Here is an 18,692-nt window from a genome sequence, read left to right as displayed (position 1 = left end):
TCTGCCCTCTTTACTCTCATTGCTCAAAACATCTTCATTTGATCTCTCTCTCCTTCTGCCTACAGATGTTAATGTTCTTCTGCCACCCCAGGAAAACACCTTCTCAGGTGCATGGGCTGGTCAGTCCTGCTGCTGCCTTCAGGTCCCCCTCTCTAAGAAACAGATCATGTCTTTTCTTCCACAGGTCTTCAAATGTGTCATGGCCTGTCTCCATTCCTTCATGACCTTCTCACAGCTAGGGAGCACGCTGCTGCTTCTCCTCTTTCTGACCGTAACTCTAATTTCCTTTCTATTCAAGGGTTCCCCAGCACCTAATAGTCTCTCCTTGCTGACTACTCTCCAAATCTACTGGCAACTCAGAAGTTTTTGCTTCTTAGCTGCCTCAAAGAGCACTATCTTCTTCCTCCCAACTGAGGATAAAGAGGGTCAGTAGGAAAAGCTCTTGCTGCAAATGAAAATGCCAAAATACTAAGGTGAAGCATAAAGTATGCACTAAACATTCGTAACAACAAGTGGTGCAAGGTATAAAAAGCACGCAGGTAGGGTAAGTGCAACTTCTCTCCTAAACAGAAAGCCAGGATGCAACAATACCTAGTGGATGGGAATCAGAAGACTCATTCCAGAGGTTATTCTGTATTACATCTCCATTCCTAAGCATGTATGTAATTTAAGCGAAGAGAAAAAAGCTGGGTTTAATCTCCATAGGCTCTTGATCGATACACATCTATCTTTTCCTCATCACTGTAAAGAAACAGACAACAAAAGTTTATTATACTCTAGGTTTCAAAGTGTTTACCCTCAGTGTTCCCACTGAAATGTTGAGCTGAGGAACAAACCCACAGAAACGAAGGTCCAGGTAGGAGTTCTGCATTCCCTGGTCTGTTACCTGGGCTACGCTGGGCAAAACACTGATCATCATTTGTACCTGCACCCCAGCAACGAAGTGTAGTTTGGGGAAGCTCAACTCCTGTTGGCAAAGGAGGTGCAGCTCCTACGACTGCTGAGGCCTGCGAGGGCACGGGGAGGGAACGACACCTGGGACCAGAGAGATGGTTGCCCTTACAGCGAGAGGGGCCACAGCCGGTCCTTCCTTTGGCACCCTGCAAGGACTCCCCGAGGAGCACACACTGAGCAATGGGGAACTTTCTGAACACACCATACCAAACAAGCCCAAAGGGTTCAAATCTGGAGCGCAGAAATAAGGAAAAACACTTGGGATGATGATAGCTGATTTCTTAGCTGTTAGCTGAGTCTTTCTGCAGGCACTACCAACAAACAAACTAATCACTCCACAAAAACATGCTATTTTGCCCCTTCTCCCTCCTTTGTCTTTTAAATAGCACAAACTGAGCTGCTTAGGAAAATAAAAAGGGGAAAAAAAAGGATACATTAAAAAGGAGCCAGCTTCCAGAAACACTTGGCATTTTCCACAGACTTTATTGGATTTATCATGGCAATACACAGTAGTTATGTTGCCCTCTTCAAACACGCACAAATTAAAATACTCTAACAGTATCAGCTGTGCACATGCACACATAAACTTCCCGATTTTATCACTTGCTTTCATATTCCACCCTCACAAAATAACCAAGGTTCAGATGACAGCAGCTTTGAAGGGACGACCTGGTTTCCAACCTGTAAATGCAGGGAAAGGGCTGTTTTGGAGAAAATGCTATTTACACTGGACTTAAAATAAACCATCATCTGCCGTTGCTGATATGCTTGCTAATAGCACTGGACTTGAAGAGAAAATGGAGAGCATTTGTTTCTGCCTATTTCAGCACAGAATAATGTGTCACTAGCCCCCCCCCCTTTTTTTTCCCCTGTGAATATCCAGTCATTACATTCACTAGCCGGTGTCTAGCGACCGTGAATCTCAAGGAATGCTTTTGCTCAGGAGCCTGCACCACATTTTCCCAGTACTTCTGCAGCATTTGGGAGAGCAATGTCTTAAGTCCAACTTCCATGTAAAATAATAACCATACTGCGAAGTACTCACAGAAGGCGAGCCCTGAATTCACCTCCCAAGCATTTGCACCCTAAAGCCGATAGCAGATGTTACACAATGTGGTATTTCTGCCCGAATAAAATAGCTCCAACAACCCCAAGACTGCAGAGGAAGAAACAAAAGACGGCAAATTAGTTGCGGACATTACTTAAGTCAGGAATTCTGAATAAAGCATCAGTTGTGATTTGTTTGTAGACAAACATAAGCAGCACAAACAATTTTACGTCAGGATTATGGATTGTTTGCCTGGCTCCATATATTAAAGAGAAAATGGCAGCACTCGATATTATGTATAACACAACCAGGCCACATAAAATTTTTCATCTTGGTACATAAATAATAGCCTACACTGCACAGCCTTCAAAGAACCAGGCTGGTCGTAGCTTATCAGGTTACAATAATATAATTCTAGAATATTTCTCCAATCTACCCCAACATCTGACGGGAGCTCCCTGGAAGCCCCTAGAAGAACCTTTCTTCCTCTCCTACCTTTGTTAATAGTGTTTCAGAAATACCCACAAAGTCAGCACAAATCTAATAGCCCTTGCACCACACTGGCAGTGTGTCGGAAACGGTCTCACTTCCAGCAAGGAGAGTAATGAAACGAGTGACAACGCTCGAAAAAGCAACACGCCGCCGCAAGGAACAATTCCAGCTGTACTTTTTTTGCCTTTACAAAGCAAAGAAGCTTCATACCATTGTGCTAAAATACATGCAACATTCAACACCATATGAATGACCACTGTGATAAACAGAGTTACTTTTTTTCATTTGCTTTTGGCTAGGACACCTCGCAATACCGAAAGGCTGACAAAAGATTTCCACTGGCTAGTTAGGATTTTTAAAATCTGATGACCTTCAAAAGCAGAGGAGCTGTGATTTAAGAAGGTAAAACAATGAGCAACATGTTTGATATTTGAATTTTTGAGGAAAAGTCCCACCCTAGGTTTAATATGAAATAATATATTTCCTATACATTTCTCTATATAACTTTATTTTTTTGCAACTCCACCATCTTTACGTTAGTCACAGCACAGAAATATCCCTTCCATACGCAGGGAGTACTCTCAACTTCAAGGAAATTTTTAAGTCACAGAAGTGTTAACCTTGTTTGAACGCTGTAACGACTGCTGCTGGGAACAAGAAAGAAGACGTTTGAAAACATGCCGTTTCCATAAGAGTCACTGCTAGACGAAACATACTTTATAATTGTTTCATCCCAAATGGAAGATCATTAAACCGTGCACTTAGTAAAAAGCAAGGAAAGCAAACAGTTCCAAAGGTCAGCCTGCCTTTTCCAGTAACCAGCTGGTATGCAAACTGGCATAATCTTTTTACAACCCTCTCCCCTTCCCCCACACCTCGAACTTGTCATCACTCTATCTCACAAAATTTAAATTTTTGCTTTTATATGTACTTCATATACTTCTTTTTTCCTTTTTTTTTTTATAAAACAGTATAAAAATAAGAGCAACAGTCCAGAGCTACGGGGGGAGTTTATGCAAGGCATGGATGACTAAAATCCTACATTGGATACTATAGGAAGGGCAGACCTGGTATTTGTACTGAGCAAATGCACTTGAAAAAGAGCAGTAATACCTTTTTTTCAATTGAGAGCCTAGAGAAAGCTGATGCACAATATCTACAGATGCAATACTTCTATCTAACATCTTCTGTTATTTTGAAACAGAATAAAGGATTATCTGAGTCTGTGAATAAGCAGAAGGAGTGCTATGATACCACGTAAATTTAAATGCAACACTCTGAAACATATCACCGGTTTGTACATTAAATATAGTAAAAACAATTACCATTCACCAGTGTCTGGGTGTTTCTTATGGCAACTTTAGAGCAGGCACCTTTTTTATTCTCCTTTTTTTTTTTCAAATTCTCCACCCCCCAATATTACTTCTAACAAACAGAAGCAAGAGCAATGTAATGTACACAATCTGCTGCCCGTCATGTATAATGATGACGTTTCTTGCACACAGGGAAGTGAGCCTTTGTCAGTGCCTGGTGGTTACTGTCACACGTTGGAGTCCTCATCTGTTATACTGGTGCTAGGAGAGCGAGTTGCAAAGTCTTTAAACATTTCATCTTCTTTCAACATGTGCTAGAAAGGAAAGGAGGGAAGAGTCAAGGTTCAGGCCCTCACAACTAAAACCAAGCACCTGGGATGGTCCAATCCTGAGCCCAGCAGCAAACACCGCCGTCAGCCCTGCCAGTCATCGCTTCGTCCTGCTGAGGATGTTTTTCACCCGCAGTGGTTGCTGACCAGCTCGTGGCTCAGTCCCCTTTCTGCCGGCCCAAACGGCTGGGGGAGCGCCGGCTGGGGCTGGGCTTCCACCAAGAAAACGCGCCATGACACTCGGTTGGCGATCCACTGCCCAAGGGCAACCCACCGCCCAAGGGCAACCCGCCGACTTAAAGCTGGGTGCCGTGTCCTCTGCCCTCCCCGGAGGGTGGAGAGTCAGCAAAGAGGGCTGGTGACCACGGGCCACCACTCCTAGCTGGGGGAACCCCCCGGCCAGGATGGGCGGGTATCTTCCTCAACTGCTAATTTTTCTTTTCCCCTCTGTCCCTGGACAAAACCAAAAGGACCTCATCTGCCCCTTAGTTCTGATGAGGCTTCGCTATACCCATGGTTTGCACAGTACTTGACATACTTTAGCCCTCAGAGACGAGTGGCGCTTCACTCTATCCAAAGACTAGGTCCCGCTATGCGCTGAAATCAGTCAGAGTAATAGCCCCCAAAACTACAAAACTCAGCTGCTTAACAGAGCCAGTAATAATGAAGAAATGTTATACTTGGTGTATTTGTATTAAATAACGGTGCTATTTTATATTGATATTTATATTAATAGCACCGCTATTTAATACTAGCGACTGTCAAGGGGTTTATATCCATCTTACAGAAACAGAGCTCTTACTCCACAGACCCCACTTTCAAGCCTTACTGTCAAGTTGTTGATGCCTTCAGAAAACGCTCCTATTTGCCTCACTGTCCCTTCTGAATCTTCCATCTACAAAAAACAGACAATGAATAATGAATAAATTCATTGTATGCCACAACAGAGTGGCAATTAAGTGCAGCAAATAAAGTAAATGCTTGATTGATTACACTCCGTATGGTCAGAGCAACGGAGAGGCGTGCCCTGTCAGGAGAGGACAGTTATGCCAGAGTAGGTCCTAAAGGCGCTGTATTCACAGCTTGAACCTCCTTGGGCTGAAAGACACATTTGTCAGTGGTGCTGTGTAACTGCAAGAAGTCAGGACCTTCACAGGCCAAAGCAAAAGGAAGGTTTCCCTGTGAAAAGAAAGGTTTTTCCACCGAACCTGACAGCACAGTTAAGGACTCCAAACTGCTAGAACTGGCTTACCTGCTCCAGCCTGTCCAAATCGTCATCGTCATATACTCGGATATCTAGGCCAGGCTTAAAACCCTTCTTTGACCCACTTCCAGATGCCCGCCCCAGCTCCATAGGACACACATACTCTTCCACATCATCTTGCTTCTTCTTCCTCAGGCTCCCGAAATTGCTGAAGGCAAGTTTCTTTGGCTTACAAGTGAAGAGAAAATTGTCAAGAAGTTAGAGAGTCAGCAAAGAATTATCAGATCTCTTACCCTGGCATTGGTGTTTCAATGATGAAGAGTCAAAACCTCACTGCTCTCCTAAATGAAGATCTTCTGAATAGCTGTATTTCATGATAACAGCATCCAAAAGAACAAGATGTGTCCCCTCATTCTACCACTGTTAAGACAACACCATTTAAAGGATCCCAAATGAGATCAGAATCCCACTGCATTAAACCTTGAGCATATAAACAGTAAGAGACAGTCTCCCTCCCAAACATCTCGCAGTACAGAGAGAAGGACAACACACAAGAGTACTACCTCTTGTCTGTGTATTTGAGAGGCTGAGATGCGGTGCGTTCATGGCAGACACAAGTGTCAAACCCAGATCTGCTGAGTCCTGCTCTCATGCTTCTTTCATTAGCAGCCAGAACCTTTTCTCAGACCTTACTGAACTGCCCTCCAATCACAGATAAAACCAGCACGCTGGAGATCTAAATGTCTGCCTGGAAGCTCACGCACCGACCCAGAACAAGTGACTTACCTTTACTTTGGCAGTTGCTGTTAGGAGGACGTAGTCTGGGGACTCCATGGCTTCGCGTTTTTGCTGCTGGGCCTCCTGCCCAATGAGGAGGTTGAAATGAGTCGCCAAGTGCCGTCTCAGTAGCGTCTTGTTTGGTGGGATATTCAGCAACTGTGCCATGGTTTCTACATTGAAACGAGGCTCCAAAACCTATTAATCACATCACAGAGAATCCAGCTGAAGCCAGTACTGTCTGATGAGGTCTCAAGGACATCAACAGGCATGCCTATCTTGGCCACTTCCTAAGGTTGCTTTGGGGTTTTTGTTTGTTTTAGAGGAAACATACAACAAAGAGAGATAAAAGAGAGTTAACTAGTTAAAGGATTCATAAAATGCTACCTCCAGGCTTTCCTTCTTGAATTATAAATAGAAACAAATTGGCAGGTAAGAAGAAAGTAACAGATAAATCCCCCCTTAACTCATGTAATGTGTGAAGCCGCCACAAAATGTTTACCCACTATCCTCTTTAATTCTGGAAAACGTAGCCAGAGGAATGATGGAAAATAAACAGACATAAAATGTTTGGAGCAGGGATATACCTGTTAATCACTACAACAAACTTCTGGAAGTGTAAGTCTCTTGCCTGGAGTATCTGATGCTAGAGCAATTAAAAACAATCCTGGTTTGACACTGAAATCACAAATTTTACAGAAGTAACAAGCCTTCCTCACAAAATAAAAACATATCCAGGTCTAGGAAGGAAGACAATGGCTATTTAACAGCATGATAGCAGTGTACAGCATCGTAGGACAGGAGGCGAAGAATGCCATACCTAAATTAAATTGTGAGGGGAATACAGATAATCAAACCCATTGCTGCCCACACTAATTCTGCCCAAGACATTCATGTCCTTTAAACTATAGGGTAATAAATTTTTACAGTGACTTCTTATTAAGCAGAACAAGAAGATAAGGTGTGTGCAGCAAAGATGATGTCGGAACTTTGCTCTAGCGATTCTCAGCCATATTTTTTTGAATAAAATGGAATAAGCCAGCCTAAAACCTTACCATCAGTCCCCCATGCACGCCGCTCCCCCGCAGATTAGGAGCATACTCTGCCAGATCAACGGAGCGTAACCATTCCATCACGCGATGATTGGTCCACTGGGTGACCTCAGAAGGTGTGACGTTATTCTGTGAACGGGAGGAACCGGCACTTAAGGAGACTTCCTGACTCAGCTGTCCCAGCCCCAATCTTTACTGAAACAAACCTGTCATGCCCTGAATGAATGCAAGCTCACTTCACACTTGAGAAAAAAACCTCTTTTTGGATTGCTATCTTGCAGCAATACCAATGTGGAGATGGGTCTGGACAGTGGGCAGGTCTGTATTACCCTTCATGCCATTTGATTATCCTGCTGTGCACTAGGACTACTTGCAATTTCTATCAGTAGAGCTGAAAATTTAACTACCTCCATGAGCTGCTGTGCTTTTCTTGCAGATACGCATCATGAATCTAAATCCAAGAGTCTGGGTTGCTTCATCATCCATTGCCCTATCCAGCATACGCTGCTTCCAAAACAAACTGATGGCAGTCTCTCATCTGGTAACAGGGCCTAACAACTCTTTTTATACAGAAAATTTTGACACAGCCATCAATTTTCCAGAGAGTTACACAAGGCTCGTGGCAACAGTGCACTGAGTTCAGGATGATTTATGTTCCAGACAGCACACCAGAGACTAAGCCAGAACAGCCAGCTGTTGGCTAGGAAGAGGAGCGGGAGATCTGGCAAGGGGACATGAGTCTGGGGCCATGACAGGTGGAGGAAAGAAAATGGTGTTCCACGTAGTGACGGCAGAGCATAAGACTCGGAAGAACAACATGAGGAATAGGAAACCGAAAATGAAACAGAATGAAATAGGATGAGGGAGAAAGGAGAAGAGGGCAGAGCAGGAATAATCAGAAACACCAGGGGAAAACCCTAGAGGATTCCTCTTCAGAGTTTCGTCTTAAAGCGGTACCTCATCAGACGGCCGCCTGCGCAGACAGTTGGGCTCAAAGTTATTTATTCTCAAAACCTGAATGGCTCTTTTGATGCTGAGGTGGTGGAGGACGCTGACAACTTTCAAGGACAGCAAGTCATCCTGTTGAAGAGGAAGGGGGAGTTAATAAACATAAACGTGCTTATTGGTGGAATCAGCACCCGACTGGAGGAGACTGCTTTGGACCCTGGCTTAAAATGGCACATCTTGACACATTCTGGAGTAAGATTTTAGTATGTGAGACATGTGATTAACGTCAAACCATCTGTCCCAAAATAAAAGCTTCCCATGTTGCTCTGTACTAGCTCCTGGGCAAAGTTCTTCACATAGGATACAGAGCCTAGTACAAGAAACCTGGGATAATGAGGAGGGAAGAGGGTGAGATGACACATCCTCAGCAATCTGGTTAGAGCCAGGACAGCTTTCCAAACACAGTGCATCAGACTTACCTGGCATTTGCATTTAATCCTGCCAAAAGTTTTAAATCCACAAACATCCAGCTAAAAGTTTAACTGAAAACAATAAATTACCCTGAAAATTGAGGCATTCTGTATAGTTAGAATGAAAAAAAAGAGGGAAGAAAAATACGAAGGTGTGTCAGCTTGGTCTCCCACAACTGCAAAGTATAAATGTTTTTTAAAATGCTTGTCACAAGGGATGGAACGATGGAAAGGGTGACCATACGCAGGCTGCGGAGTGGCTCATCTTAAGGCTCCTTGCCCCCAGCTCACCATCACTGTGTAGCTCCTACCTTGGCAGGCACCCGCTATGGTTCGAGGGAAGGAGGGCAGATTGGCCAGGAGCACCGATTCCCCCTCACACGCCAAGGGAGCACGCTGGACACACGGGCAGCCTGAAGGCTGGCAACCCGGCTGAGCCTTTACACCACACCATTTCTCACACATCGCAGGGCAAGAGCCTGCAAAGGCACGGCCACACTCCTGCCTGCAACGCATCGGCGATACTAACAAAAGCAGGTGGTTCTTTCTCCAAAAGCTCAATCCTCACAATGTTTTTTACTTAAACATTCATCTCACAGGGGACTCATTTTATAGTTCGCACAGACGGGCTGTTTAGGCTCCCACCAGCGTCCATGGAAAGTGTCAGGCATGTCTTAGGACAATTCATGCCATGCTAAGGAAGGAGACAGCACCTTACAGTGCCCCTCTCTGCACTGACCACAGGGCACAGACGACTGCCTTCGGCTGGACAGCTCGCTTTTGGTTGTCAAGAGACGGGAGAGATGAGTTCCCCACTTCATAAGCAGCCAGCAGGAGTTTCCCTTTGGCTCCATTCAAGTTCCCTCTTCTCCTTCTTGTACTCAGGGCTCCTTCAAACCACCGAGGAGGTGAGACAGAGCCTTCTGGCACCTGAGGGGGTTCAACTCACAGGACACAAGTGGTGGACAATGGCAAAGGAGACAGAAGGTTTAGATGAGGCTCACAGATTAGAAAAGGCTGCTGGTGCTACCCACCACCCTGACCTGATGACAGGTTTGCAAACTAAGCCATGCAGATGTCACATTTTGCCCACCTCTGGTTTCATTCCAACGACTAGCCCCAGAAACTTAGCATTTCAAAACCAAAATAATCAGATTCTCTCTTATTTCAGGAGCCAAGCCATGAAAAGCTTCCAAGGAGGAGTATGTGACAGGCCTGGCTAGACTTCCCAGCTTGCTTGCTGCTGCTGGCACTCCAGAGGAGTGCTACAAAAGAAAAACCTCCCGTGCGTGCACTGCAACTGTGGTCACATGCTGTGAGACTTGCATTCCTGCTAAGGTAGGCTCTTCAGTTGTAATTGAGTCCTAACTAAGCCGTTAAGTGTCTCAAAGTCCAATTCTCTGCTGGTGCAAGTTGGCTGACAGATAAATTTATGCATCCTTGTGCCTTGGCTTAATATGTTTTAGCATTACTTATGCGTTACAAATCCTGGACTCTATTTTGTCAGAATATTTAAGACTAAATTCTTCGCTTGCCCAAATAAACTCTAGGATTAGAGTTTCTCTTTTGTGGTTTGCTAAGTCAGGGTAACTTCATGTGATTTTAAAAAGTACTTCTTTCATACTTTGCATATAGCTGTATTTAGTTGATTGTTTACACTGAAGCTGCTGTTATAATTTGATGATTAAACTCTGTCTAAAAATATCCCTAGTGATGTACAATTAAAGGGAAGTAACAGAAAGAATATCTATTTAAAAGGCAAAGCTCCTGCTACACATCCCTCCTCTGTCCACCTATTACTTTTCTTTCTTTTTTAATAGAAAAAAGACTGACTGTTGAGTGATACAAGTTCCCTTCAATACAGCCTATGCTGTGTCTTATCTGCATTCAATCCTTGTCCAGGTAATACAGTGGTAAAGTCTCCCAATGCAAGATCAAGCTCAGTTGAGCCTACTGGCATCAGATCTCCAAGACTTAAGAAGCAGAAGAAAGAAACTGCCTCCTACTTTTATATTAATGTCCAAACACAAAAAACTAAAGCAAACAAACACCAAACCACACTACATAAGCAGCAAGTATTTAACATTTGACCAAAATGGACTCAACAGCAAAGTCATGCCAGGCAACCGAGGCAGGTCAGTCCCGGGCAGTGGCTGCGGTTCCTCAGCAGTGCTGTGCTTGTCTTACAGGAGGAGAGTTAGATGGATCAACCCTAGGCTTCCTCCCGGTGCTATTGTAAAGCCTACAGAAAATACATGCAGATGTGGCATAAAAAGGTAACTTTTACTCTGCCCATGGCACGACTCATGAGAGAACAGGAGCGTGATTGATTTCTTCTTTGTTACGCAGAGGGAATTAATATTGGTGATGCTCAGTTTGCATTTGTGTCTCCAGAGAACAAAGGTCTTACCTCATCTTACCTGAGACCTTACCCAAAGAAAACCTGCTGGGTTGGCTTCACCTGACCAGCAGTAAGTAAAGTGGGGAGCTGACGCTGGTGCTAAGCATTTTGAAATACATTACACAAAAGCTATTAAATGTAGCCTGTTTTCAAACAAGTTGGCTCTTAAAACTGCAATTTTCTTCAAAGGAAATTGCTTGTGTTTTCTTCACCTAAGCATCCACATGAATAGGTAAGTAGACCAAATGTTTGCTCACTGAAAAAAAAATTCCATCTACTTCTATTAATTAATAACAACCTGATGAGCAAAGGCCCAGCTGCATGAACTGCGACCACAGAATTTGCACACTTTCGTGTACCTACAAACGCTGCCTGAGCACATCAGTGTCATGCACAACTGTTAAGCACAAGATTGCCCATTTCTCATACATGAGTCCGGGCTCTTGCTTACTGTGTTTTCTCTTCCACCTTAAGATAGCTGGAAAGAATATAGGAAATACTTGCAGGTGAGTAGCAGTATCAGGCCTTCTGTTTTCTATAGGTTACAGCTATTAGCATTAGCTTAACACAGGACATCCACTACAGTTTCAAGAGGTCCTTTAAACACTGCAATGAAGCACACAAATATGGCATTCTGGCATCCTTTTAGCAGCAGCGATGCCTCTGACACTCTGACTTCCCTCAGCCTTCTCCCTTCAATTATCCAGAAAATTTGAAGACCTGATTTATGAACCATTCAACATCTTTGAAATTATTGTTAGAAAGTCTCATGAGACACACGAGACGTGTAGCTGTTGAAGTCTGTACTTTCGGTACACTACATGCGCATAGGTGTAGCCTCTGTGACACTGCAAAAGCAAGTAAGAGTAACCTCCAACTTTAGCTTCCTTTCAGTAGATCCAGTCATCTGGGGCAAAACTCACATGCGCAGATGGCAACCACATGGTACTTTCACATTCCTTTTTAAAACTTTCAACACAGGCCCAGAGTAATGCACAGACGGTCTGCTGACCCCGCCACGGGCGCCAGCTTTCCGCTCTAGGAAGCTACAAGCCAGATCGCTGTGATCCGGCTCTTTGGCTCCTTGTGGAGACTGGATCCCATAAGATGCCCGTAAGGGACCTGAGAACGGCTGCCTGTAACACGAGAGCTGCCCAAGCAGCCATAGATCCCCTTCTGCACCCTACAAGCGGGTTGCTTGTGGGGCCAGCCAGCATTTGGCCAGTGGCAGCTCGCACAGGAGGGCCGAGGGGAAGAAGGTTGGCAATGGTGGCTGGTGGCAGCGCCTCCTCTCCAGCCGCCGGCAGCTGTCTCTCAGGGCCAGCTGCTGCCCGGACCCCCCTTCCCCCTTATAGCAGGGGCAGGAGGGTGCGTTTGGGGCCAGGGCTGCCGCTGGAGGAAGGCTTTAGGGGAGGCTGAGAGGAGGTGAATGTGGGACAGGGAGAAGGCTGCTTGCAGAGGTGCGTGGTAGTGCACAGGTCCTGGTGCTATGGGGTGCAAAAAAGGTTGCTGCCACTGGCAAATTGACCTAAAGGGAGCAAGAGAAAGATGGAGGCTGGGATGGAGAGGGAGGAGGATGTTAAGTGAATATAGTATCTATGCAGTCGCAACAATAGGCACAGTGAAAGCAGGTCTGTCTAGTCTCACCTGGTCTTTAGTGAGCTATCTGGAGGTATGCCAGAGCATATGGAAGTGGGGAGAAACTAAGAACACAAACAAGATGTCAGGAAAAGAAATGCCATTTACTCACGATGCTCATGTAATGGAGCATTCGGCCATCCACCTTTCCTTCATCAAACTGGGTCTTATACTGGGGGAGGCCAATGTCATCCAGCCACCCTAAGGCAGAGACAGACACTCATGTTAGTGTGACAGCCGAGGTACCTAGCACCAGTTAGTGTTATTCTCGCTCTTTGAGCCCCAAATTAGCCATGATTAGGAAACCCTATCAAAAGTTGCTGCTTCAGCACGTAATAAAATCTTACTGGTAACCCAGTGGTAATCCAGTTTTCCATGATTGTTTTCCTCTTCAGACCCGAGTGCCTGCAGAGCAAGCTGAAGCTTCTTCCGATGCAACGGGTGCTTTATCCCAAGCTCCTGTGAGAGGAAGGAAAGCAGCAAACCAGGTGAAAAAAGCCCCACAATATAAAACATGTTAGCATTCATAAAAATACTTGATGGGATTACTTCCTTCCCTCCCACTTAGGCAGGTAAGGTTAAAAGAATTATTTAGTTAAGAGCACATGAAGGTCCCAGGAATTACTGAACTTTATTAATACTTCCAAATGCATAATACCTTCCCCAGTTTAGTCGCAAGTGCAGCCATTCCAGGATCCAGGATCAATCCCATATACACTTTCACCAGTGCTTGCTAGTTAATGTTACCTCTGATAACATTATTACAAGCCACTATGTCCATATCACTGTTTTCTTACACCGGTTGTAGTATAACTACAACTTCGAATTAGCTCACTCCCTCATTGAGAAAACAGGGTTACTATTTAGTGAGGATAGTGATTTTTAAAAGCTGAAAATCCATGTTAGTGAATACTGTGGATTCGAAGTATAGATGGAATCAACTTTTTTAATGTTTCTAGTTTTAGAAAAGAAGACATAAACAATTCTACAGTGATTTAAGACAAAGAAACTGATCGCCCTTGTGTGTAACAAATCCTCATTCCTCTTTGTGTAAAAAGTGCAGAAAATACAGTCAGACCAAAACAGCAGCTTTTTACACCTTACTCACACAGGCATAAAATAACTGTACCATACACAAGTGCTAATGAATCTACAAAGCCATATGATAATGAGGCACTCTTGTGTGCATATTTTTAAAGTGGCATAGCCGATTGATATGTCCATGCTTAATACATTTCCTACATTTCTACGAAACTTCAACTAAGAAAAAACAGACTTGGCATCACTGCAGATGACAAAATTTTAAAAGTTGATCTTTTTAATTTTTTTTTACTGGATGCACCTTACAGACATGATTTACATGCACAGAAATAGCAATTTTTTGTACGTTTAATTTGAAAGCAGTGTTTCCAGTATTTCTCACCTTTTCCAGATCCTGCTGAGAAGCTTGCAGAAGCGTTTGCCCGGACAATATCCAGTGTTTGCCATTACTAATGTAAGAGCCTAGCCCTTGGTCCTGGAGCCAGTTGCAAACCTGCTCCTTCGTCCACTTTGCAAATGGCATGTCCAGCTCACTACAGAAGATTTTACCAAAAAAAGACTGATAAATCCCATGTCTCAGATCTCCTATTCTCATACATAACCATACATAAACCCAAAACCTAAGCCTAATTCATGAGTATTTTGTGGGAGTTGGGACAATCTCCATAAGAGAACATGCATCACGGTCGGCTGTTAGGTAAGCCTCGTGAAGCAGAGGGTGTCTCTACTTCTGAACTGTCAGGACCACGAAGCGTTGATTGCTGCTGATCTCCTGCCGCTATCACAATAAACACAGTCTATTAATACTACTGAAACAACCACCTCTGTGGCTAGGGTGGCTAAAACTCTGAAGTAAGACCACAGTGTTTTGCTTTACCCTTTAATCCCCAGAAGTGCAGCAGGACACGTACCAGAGGAATAGCTGTCATTGCCACATGAGGGCTCACACTCCGCTTTGCACAGCCTCACAGCTGCATTCCTGCAAAGCCATGGACAAGGAAGGCTCCGCTCGCAGCATGACCCCACCACCCAACCAACCTCAACCCCGCAAAGACCATCTCTCCAAGGAGGAAACGGCCTGGATCTGCCTCCTTCTATTTGCCAGGACAGAGGACGTTTCATTTTGGCACTGCGCTTCTCCTTTGGACCCCGCGTTCAACTGGAGCTGCCAGAAAGACAAGCACCAGCACACTTGCACCACTCGTCTTACTTGTGAGACTGCCCCAGGTCTCGAGACCAGCCCAGTCGTGGCCCCGCTGTTGCTCTTGTCCCTCCTCTTTTGAACTCCGTCTCGGACATGTCATCTGGGTTGAAGGTAGTAGACTGACTTCTTTTAAGTCTAGTTTAAAGGAAGAAAGCATATTCCCATTTGGCTAAGGAAACAGCATGCTTCTACTACTACAAATGATATAGGTAAGATCTCCTGTGAGGTTTGTAGCTCTTCCTCCGCTCTGACCTGCTGTTAGCTCCCTCAAATGCCACACAGGCTCCTGCTCTTGAGACAGTAAACCACGGAGCCACAGGTTGGAGGGGGAAAAAGGGAAGATGTGTTCCCAGCAAACCCCTGTGCAAGCCCCAGCTCTGGAGAACAGTAATTTCTCATCTTTTACTTACTTTCCAAATAACTTCTTGATCCCTCTGGCCTTTTTCTTGGAATCTGGAGAAGGTGGAGTCATCTGTAGACTATCCGTTTCTTTTGGGCGAGGGGGCAAGCCAGCCAGGTCCAAGTGATCTGCAGATCCCTTCTCTGTTTCAGCTATTAGAAAGCAAAAGCCACATCAAGATTCACTTGCACAGGACTGTACAGACACACTCCTGAACTTGGGAACGACTCTTGCTAAAATTATTGAGAGCCATCATGTTAAGAAAATGGGGCAAAGAGGGATTGGAAAATCCAGGAGAAACAAGATGTGTTCCTCCTTCATGGGCCTGACTGGGAAGACTCCAAGGCAATGCTCTGCACCGGTTAAGTGCCTTGCATCCAAGGTGGGCAAAAACCACCTCGTGAATCAATCAGTGAATTACATCCCAAGTTTACTCTTCCTTGGGGAGTGATCCTACAGTTCTTTCACAGACAGAGCCGAGGCACGTGGATGCCCAGGAACAATTCAGTGCCATGGCAGGGCACTGAACCAGGAGTCCCCGAAGCACAGAAAAACAAGTATTTTCCCTCCAGGCACCTTTCCTAATAACTTGCAGTATCCCATAAGTTCCCCATCCAGGAAATTCCTGCAATGAACAACTCCTCCTGCCCCAGGAGCAGCACGGCCCTCTTCCCCTCACTTCTGCAAATTGTGGAATATTTTGTTCTTCTGCAGAGATACACTGGGGAGTTTAGGCTCTGTCTGAACTAGGTATTCTCTTTCGAGGGATGCACAGAACATCTCTGAGAGACCCTACACATTACCACCCACTCCAAAAGCATTAAATCTTTGATCTGTAGCTGTTGGTTTCTATGACAACAAACCTGAGGGCTCCTGTCCCCAAAAGGGAAGTTGTCACAAGATCGTTTAGTAAAAGCTAAACTAACAAAGAAGAAAACTATTTTAAGATCATTTAAAAAGAAAACTAAAAGAATTGCAGTATCTACTAGGCTACGTAAGCAGAGATGTGCCAGCAAGTGCCAGATAGCTGAATAAAATCACCACGTGGAGATTATGTGACTTACTTGCTGAGGAACAGTGACAGCACGAGCCTGTTCAGATGAAGCAGCCGTGGCAAGGCAGCCTGCAGCAGGCTGACAGTCAGGTTTGTAACCACTTTTACCATCTTTTAACATGGCTGTGTAATTAGATGACCATCATTTGTTTTTGAAATGGACTCTCAGGCTTCCAGGAGAAAACCAAACAAGTTACATGAATCAAGGTAGAACATACATTGCTGGGACATGTGGTCTCAGGCCACAGAGTTAACACTGAGGTGGCCACAACGTGCCACGAACAACAACAAACTGCAGGCTTTGCCAGCATATCTTTCTGCTGGGCCAAGTTTAGATGATTCAGCCAGAACACATTTGAACATGTCCCATTTTCCATCGATGCTTTAGATGTTAAACCTTGCACTGAAGCAACAAGGTCACATAAAAGATTATTTCTGGGCATTTTGGTTTGACCGCTATCGAATACGGGGATCCTGCCAGTGAGAGACAGCACTAACGTCGAACCAGGCTTTTGCATTTGTGGTTTTTGCTTTACTTGTATAAGAAAAAGTGCTGGCTTAGAAAAAACATATTTAAACAGTATTCTAGAGAGAGAATACCAGGACAAGGTTGAGTGCATTAGTAGCAGAGATTTGCGGGTATTGCAACGTTTGCTCCTTGTACCTCGCTCCCTTTCATGCACTGACACAAGCCCGTAGAACAGCCGACATTTAAGGGGCCACATGGGGAACCGAGCACGTGGTCTCTCGGTTAGCGAGGGGCGCGCCAGGTGGCTGTACAACCACCCCGACTGCCCCAGCTCTGCTTGCTCAGGCAGGACCCCGCAGGTCTTACCTGCCCTTGCCGGAACCACCCAGGGAACGCTCACATCACAAGACTGGTTTTAACTACGTGAATGGCTCCATCCCCATCCGCCCCGATTATTTCTCGTTCAGTTATTATATAATAAATGTAACTGTCTCTTCGACGAGGAATTATGTATCCTTCCCCCTAGAACTCCCCTAAGTGAACGCCTGGGAACTACACCTCATTTCCTGCTTCACCACCCTTTAAGCTCTTCCAGGGGCTCCAGGACAGACAACAGCACAAAGATGCCTCTGGTATTTAAACATCACCCATTCTCACCTGCTACCTTGGTCTGTGGGTAACTTTGTGCTCAAAGTTACGGCAAAGGTCTCTGCAAATTAACCCGCAATCTCTCTCATTAGTAGCAGTTACTGAGAAATGGCGCAGCTGACTTTTAGCAGAGGGCAGGTGTTACATGAAAACTCCTTTTAGTGATGGACAAAAGTTTTGATGCACAGCTCTGGTGTCTAGTTCTTGTCTGAAAAGTGTGTGGCCATAACCAGCTGTTAGCAGCAGTCACAACACAGCGCTGGTACAGGCAGACATGCAGAATTACTATACCTAAAGTAGGTGCACTTGCACTTCGACTGCGATCTTCAGATATCCAAACAACGCACATAACCACACGCAGCACAATGGGAGAGAACACGCAGAGGGACAAGGTAAAACACAGTTCAAAACTTACGTCAGCAAAATACAAGACAAAAGGAGGGAGGTACATGAGACACATGCGACACACACAATGCTGAATTCACACAGAGATTAGGATTACCAATTCACTGTTAAACCCCCTCTCACAAAAAAGAAATGCAATAGAGCTCTGTGGTGGAGAGGGTAAAACAGCACCGCAGTCACTTCAGTGCGGGGAAGTCACTTGCTCCATGACACATTGGGCAGGTGACACACGCGGGCTCCTGTGAGGTGGCAAGTATCTGGACACCAGCTTTACAGATGGAAGCACTGAAATCTGGATAACATAATTAACTCAAATTCACAGGACCCTGATCTAGATGGCCCATCTTCCAATCCTTTATGACAGCCACAAGTACTCCACTTTGTTAGACAAATTAATTTCAGGAGGAAACAAGTGATTACACAAAAGGACACATGAAAAACCAAAGCAAAGAGTCTAACCCTCAGAATAGACTGTACATCTATTCCAAGTAAGCTAGCAAGTTCCCATGCGGTATGTCACAGGCAAATATGGGCAATGTATAATCAATGTGTAGGTATGTTACTTCTTTTGAACGAAAGTCTAAAATTGTCTTTGAGTAGGAGAGAGGAGACAGGAGAGTCTCACAGGAGACTCTTCTGCTCAACAAAGCAGAAGCTATCCCCCTTCAGGCCGCTGAAAGATAGAACTAAATTCCTAAATCTCGTGCAGGAAAAAGCCAAAAACTTTAGATGAATGGCTGTAAATCTGATGCACAGACTCACTTGATGCTTGAACTGGAACAGTGGAAAGACCACTATAGCAGAGCAGTGAATGCAAGTAGGATTTCAGCTGGTGGCAACAGCGA

The 18,692-nt window shown here is 44.8% G+C and overlaps 1 protein-coding gene across 4 annotated transcripts in view; it reads right to left on the bottom strand.

Annotated features, from left to right (window-relative positions):
* Positions 1–1,428: 1,428 nt before the first annotated feature.
* The window catches only part of PPFIBP1 (PPFIA binding protein 1), an 85,477-nt gene continuing 68,213 nt past the window's right edge, over positions 1,429–18,692 (bottom strand). For 3 of the 4 annotated variants that reach the window (XM_059817313.1, XM_059817314.1, XM_059817317.1), the window contains 12 exons: positions 17,734–17,766; positions 15,282–15,423; positions 14,878–15,006; positions 14,050–14,200; positions 12,974–13,085; positions 12,739–12,827; positions 8,127–8,249; positions 7,173–7,298; positions 6,127–6,315; positions 5,389–5,568; positions 4,966–5,031; positions 1,429–4,121 (listed from right to left, as the gene is read on the bottom strand). In XM_059817313.1, coding sequence (XP_059673296.1) covers positions 4,035–4,121; positions 4,966–5,031; positions 5,389–5,568; positions 6,127–6,315; positions 7,173–7,298; positions 8,127–8,249; positions 12,739–12,827; positions 12,974–13,085; positions 14,050–14,200; positions 14,878–15,006; positions 15,282–15,423; positions 17,734–17,766 — 1,427 coding nt within the window. In that variant the 3' untranslated portion in view covers positions 1,429–4,034. The remainder of the gene's footprint in view (positions 4,122–4,965; positions 5,032–5,388; positions 5,569–6,126; positions 6,316–7,172; positions 7,299–8,126; positions 8,250–12,738; positions 12,828–12,973; positions 13,086–14,049; positions 14,201–14,877; positions 15,007–15,281; positions 15,424–17,733; positions 17,767–18,692) is intronic. The other variant, XM_059817316.1, reaches the window with a different exon arrangement.

Source organism: Gavia stellata, chromosome 4 (genome assembly GCF_030936135.1).
Source record: "Gavia stellata isolate bGavSte3 chromosome 4, bGavSte3.hap2, whole genome shotgun sequence".
In the NCBI taxonomy this organism is placed as follows: Eukaryota; Metazoa; Chordata; class Aves; order Gaviiformes; family Gaviidae; genus Gavia; species Gavia stellata.
This window is presented reverse-complemented; position numbering and strand designations above follow the sequence as displayed.